This window comes from Onychomys torridus, chromosome 13, assembly GCF_903995425.1.
Source record: "Onychomys torridus chromosome 13, mOncTor1.1, whole genome shotgun sequence".
In the NCBI taxonomy this organism is placed as follows: domain Eukaryota; kingdom Metazoa; phylum Chordata; class Mammalia; order Rodentia; family Cricetidae; genus Onychomys; species Onychomys torridus.
The window spans coordinates 26,186,034-26,189,865 of NC_050455.1; the positions used below are offsets into that span (position 1 = coordinate 26,186,034).

Consider the following 3,832-nt stretch of genomic DNA (forward strand, 5'->3'; position numbering starts at 1 on the left):
ACTGCTCTTCCAGAGGACTTAGGTTCAATTCCCAGCACCCACATGGCAGCTCACAATTGTCTGTAACTCCAAGATCTGACACCCTCACACAGACAAACATTCAGGGAAAACACCAATGCACATAAAATAGAATAAATAGATTATGGGGAAAAAAAAAAACCACCATGATCTCATGTATTCTAGGCTGGCCTCAGGCTCATTACCTAACCAAGGACTTTTTATCATCTTTGACCTTGAATTTTTTATCCTTTTGCCTCCACAACTGAATGTTGGGATTCTAGTGTGTATGTGGCACTAGCTATTGAACTCAGGGCTTTGTGAATGCTGGGCAAGCACTCTGCCAACTAAGCTATTTTGTTGGCAGCTCTGCAACATATGCATTTTAAAGAGACACAACTAGTCCATTGCATCCACTATCCAACCAGAATCTAAACTCTGTGAGAGAAGAAACTTCTGCTCTATTCCTGCTGAATCCTCAGGGTTTACTGCAGTGTGACATGGAGTGGGTATTTACATGAATAATTGTGCCCAGCTTCCATTACAATGGCCTTTAGCTCTTTCTAATCAGATGAGACAGTTTTGCTCCTCTGCATTTAGGCTCTGAGCCTTAAACATGGTGGCCATTTTTGTGAGGGATGCACTGTCTGAAGAAGTGATAGTTATATTGTAAGACTCAGATTAAATGTTTCATTTCCTGCAATTCCTTCCAAGATAGAGTTGATTCTTCCCTCTCCCCGAATTACAGCTACCCTTTATGTCTGCCAGTCTAACTGGATTGGGAATTATGTGAAACTATAACTTGTTTATGGTTCTTCTTTATATACTGATGGAGTGTTATTTATCAAACTGTTCAAATATAGGAAACTGTCTTGAGATGATCAATTCTCTGATACTAAATATTCCTAAGGAATGAGATGTCATCCTGTTTGCAACTCAACAAACCAGTTTGGAAGGGTTATCCTCACATTTATAACCAGAAAAACAGACTGCTGGCTTGAGGACAGACTGTCTGACCAGTTTCCGACATCCAAACCCCACATTGTTGGGTGAGGATTTGAGATGGTGAAATCAGGGAAGTTTTATACAAGGGACAAGGACTCCTGGAATTACAAAAGTCAAAGCTTATGGAGGTCCCTCACTTCTGGGGTGTGGGAGAGAAAGGGAGAGTATAAGAAAATGGCTGGGGGGGTTATTGCCTTTGGCTCTTGAAAGTTGAATATCAAACAACCCCTTCACAGGGGTCACCTAAGATTATCAGAAAACACAGATATTTACATTATGATTCATAACCACTAGTTTAGAGGATCAGTTAGTCCATGACTATTCATGGTAGGGAGTGTGGCAGCTGGCAGGGCCCAACAGGTAAGAGCTCACGTCTTGATCCCAAAGCACAAGGCAGAGAACTAACTGGGAATGGCCCAGGCTTTTGAAACCTCAAAGCTTACCCTCAGTAACACACCTCCTCCAACAAGGCCACACCTCCTCCAACAAGGCCACACCTCCTAATCCTTTGAGCAGTTTCACCACTGGGGATCAAGTATTCAAACATACGAACCTGTAGGGGCCAAGCTCATTCAAACCACAATTACCATTCAATTTTTCTTTAACCCAAGTGCCAGTCATCTGTTCAGAAAGTCCTCACTACACATTTCTTGTCTCCCATAGCTCTAGCCTGAGAACACTTTTCTGTTCCTTCCGACCCCACAGTTCTTTTCTTGAGAGGAGGCAGGATTTCTAAGGAACTGGAGAAAGTCTAAGAATGAATTCCTCATCTAGCACTGAGCCTGACGTGTAACAGATAAGATCTGTGGAGTGAATGACATGGACTCGTGGTTCATGATTATTTAAACTAGGCTCAGGCACATCCTTTAACCACAGCCCTCGGGAGACAGAGGCAAGCAGATCCCTGTGAGTGTGAGGCCAGCCAGGGCTCTACAGCCAGACTGTCTCAAAAGACAAACAAAATAACAAACAACAACAACAAAACTCAACCAAACAACACCAACACATTTTAAAAATATTTATTTTGTGAACACATTTGTACATACACACACACATACAAAACACAACTGTATCACACAGCGCATGTGTGTGGAGGTCAGATAGACAACTTTCAGGAGTGAGTTCATTCCCTCCGTGTGGATGCTGAGGATCAAAATCAGGTGTCAAGCTTGGTGGCCTTTACCTACTGAGCCATCTAAGACTGTCTTTCTTCCCTTACATCGTGGTTTAAGATTTTAATAACTGTAAGGCAGAGGATTCGTTGGTCAAAAAGTTCTGATCATCCTGACCAGGACCCTCAGAAGCCAGAATAATGTAAATGTTCCTTTTTCTCCCTTTGGCATTAGGTAAAAAGGCTGACTACTTGGAGCACAGCCAAAGTTCCTGACATGCACACTGCCAGGGAAGAACGCACTGGGGCTGTGAGTACACCAGAGTTGTTCTCCTTGGAGTAGGGCTCAGGGGTCAAAAAGGGATTTCCTTTAAGTGACAGTTTATCCACCTTGGGCAGCTCATCTGGCCTAGGTTTCCTATCCAGCTTATTGTGACTGAGATCAAGTACTCTGAGCGCGGCTGGCAGTCCCTTAGGCACCTGCTCCAGTTCAGTGAAAGACAGATTGAGCGAGTTTAGCTTGCTAGGCCAGTCACAGCCGGGAGCGCCTGCAGTATCCCGTAGTGAATTGTGACTAAGGTCCAGTTCTTCCAGCTGCACACTTGCTGCGGCCAGCGCAGAGCACACGCCGCTGGGCGTCTCCATCCCTGTGTTGCGCAGCGCTAAAACTTGGAGGGCCGGGAATTTGCTCCGACACAGAGCCGAGATCAGTCCTCTCTCGCCCAGTTCGGGGTTGTCAGACAGATCTAAGGTGGCAAGGGCGGGGAAGACTCGGACCTGATCGCAGGAAAAGTTGAGTGTGTGTGCCTGAGCAATACTCAATACCTGGAGTCCAGGCTTTAGCCACTGCTGCAGTTCTCCGAGCCAGGCATCCCCTGTCGCCCACGACACGTTGCGGAGGCGCAAGGTGTGGAGATCGGGTCCGGTGGCTTCCAGAAGCGGCGGCAGCGTGGTGCCGGTTACCTCGAGGTTTTCAAGAGTAATTTCCTTGAGGCTGGAATACCCGAGCATACGCAGGACTCCAAATAGCATTGGAGCAGGAACCTGCGCGTCCCCCACGGTAAGCCGCTCCCAGGGCAGGGACCTGACCACATCTGCGTACTGCCGAAGGTCTGCTTCGGTGTCCACACGCTTTAGAAAGTGCTCCAGGCTGCGACCGCCGCCGTAGAACGCCACATCCACGGCCCCGGAACACAGAAAAGCGCTGGACCAATCCGGCTGCGGATCTGAGAAGTTGCAGACGCAGCGGACACTGTCCTCATCCAGCTCGCAGGGCTCTGGCGTGGCGGGAGAGGCTTGCGCCAGGGTCAATAGCAACAGCAACAAGCCAAGCACACGTTCCTGAGGGAACAGCAGTGGTCAGGGAGACTCCAGCCAGTCCCTAGGGTTCCTCAGGTGGCCCCGGTTCCACCCCAAGACCATCGGACTCACCATGGTAGACAGAATCTGAGAGTTTTCTACGGCCCAGGCCGGCTCTGAAAACGGCTTCAGTTTCTTTCCTGTACAGCGATGTTCTCTGGCTTCCAGGTTCCACGCGCTTGTTTGCCCTCTTTGGCAGCCCCCGTGAGTTTATGTAATTATGGGATGTCACCCTGTGCCCTCCACTGTGAACTCTGATCACTTCCCCACTTCTCTTCCTCCTAACAGCCCTGCTCACTTCTAGTAAACATTGCAACGAAGTATTTTACAGGGAGGTACCAAAACAGGAAGAATTCTTCA

General features: G+C 47.9%; 1 protein-coding gene across 1 annotated transcript; it reads right to left on the reverse strand.

The window, feature by feature from the left end:
- Positions 1-2,148: 2,148 nt before the first annotated feature.
- Positions 2,149-3,832, reverse strand: Cd14 (CD14 molecule). Its single transcript, XM_036204879.1, has 2 exons — positions 3,545-3,832; positions 2,149-3,454 (listed from the first exon to the last, which is right to left on the reverse strand). Exons 1-2 carry the CDS (start codon positions 3,545-3,547, stop codon positions 2,345-2,347), a joined length of 1,113 nt encoding a protein of 370 aa, XP_036060772.1. The 5' UTR covers positions 3,548-3,832; the 3' UTR covers positions 2,149-2,344.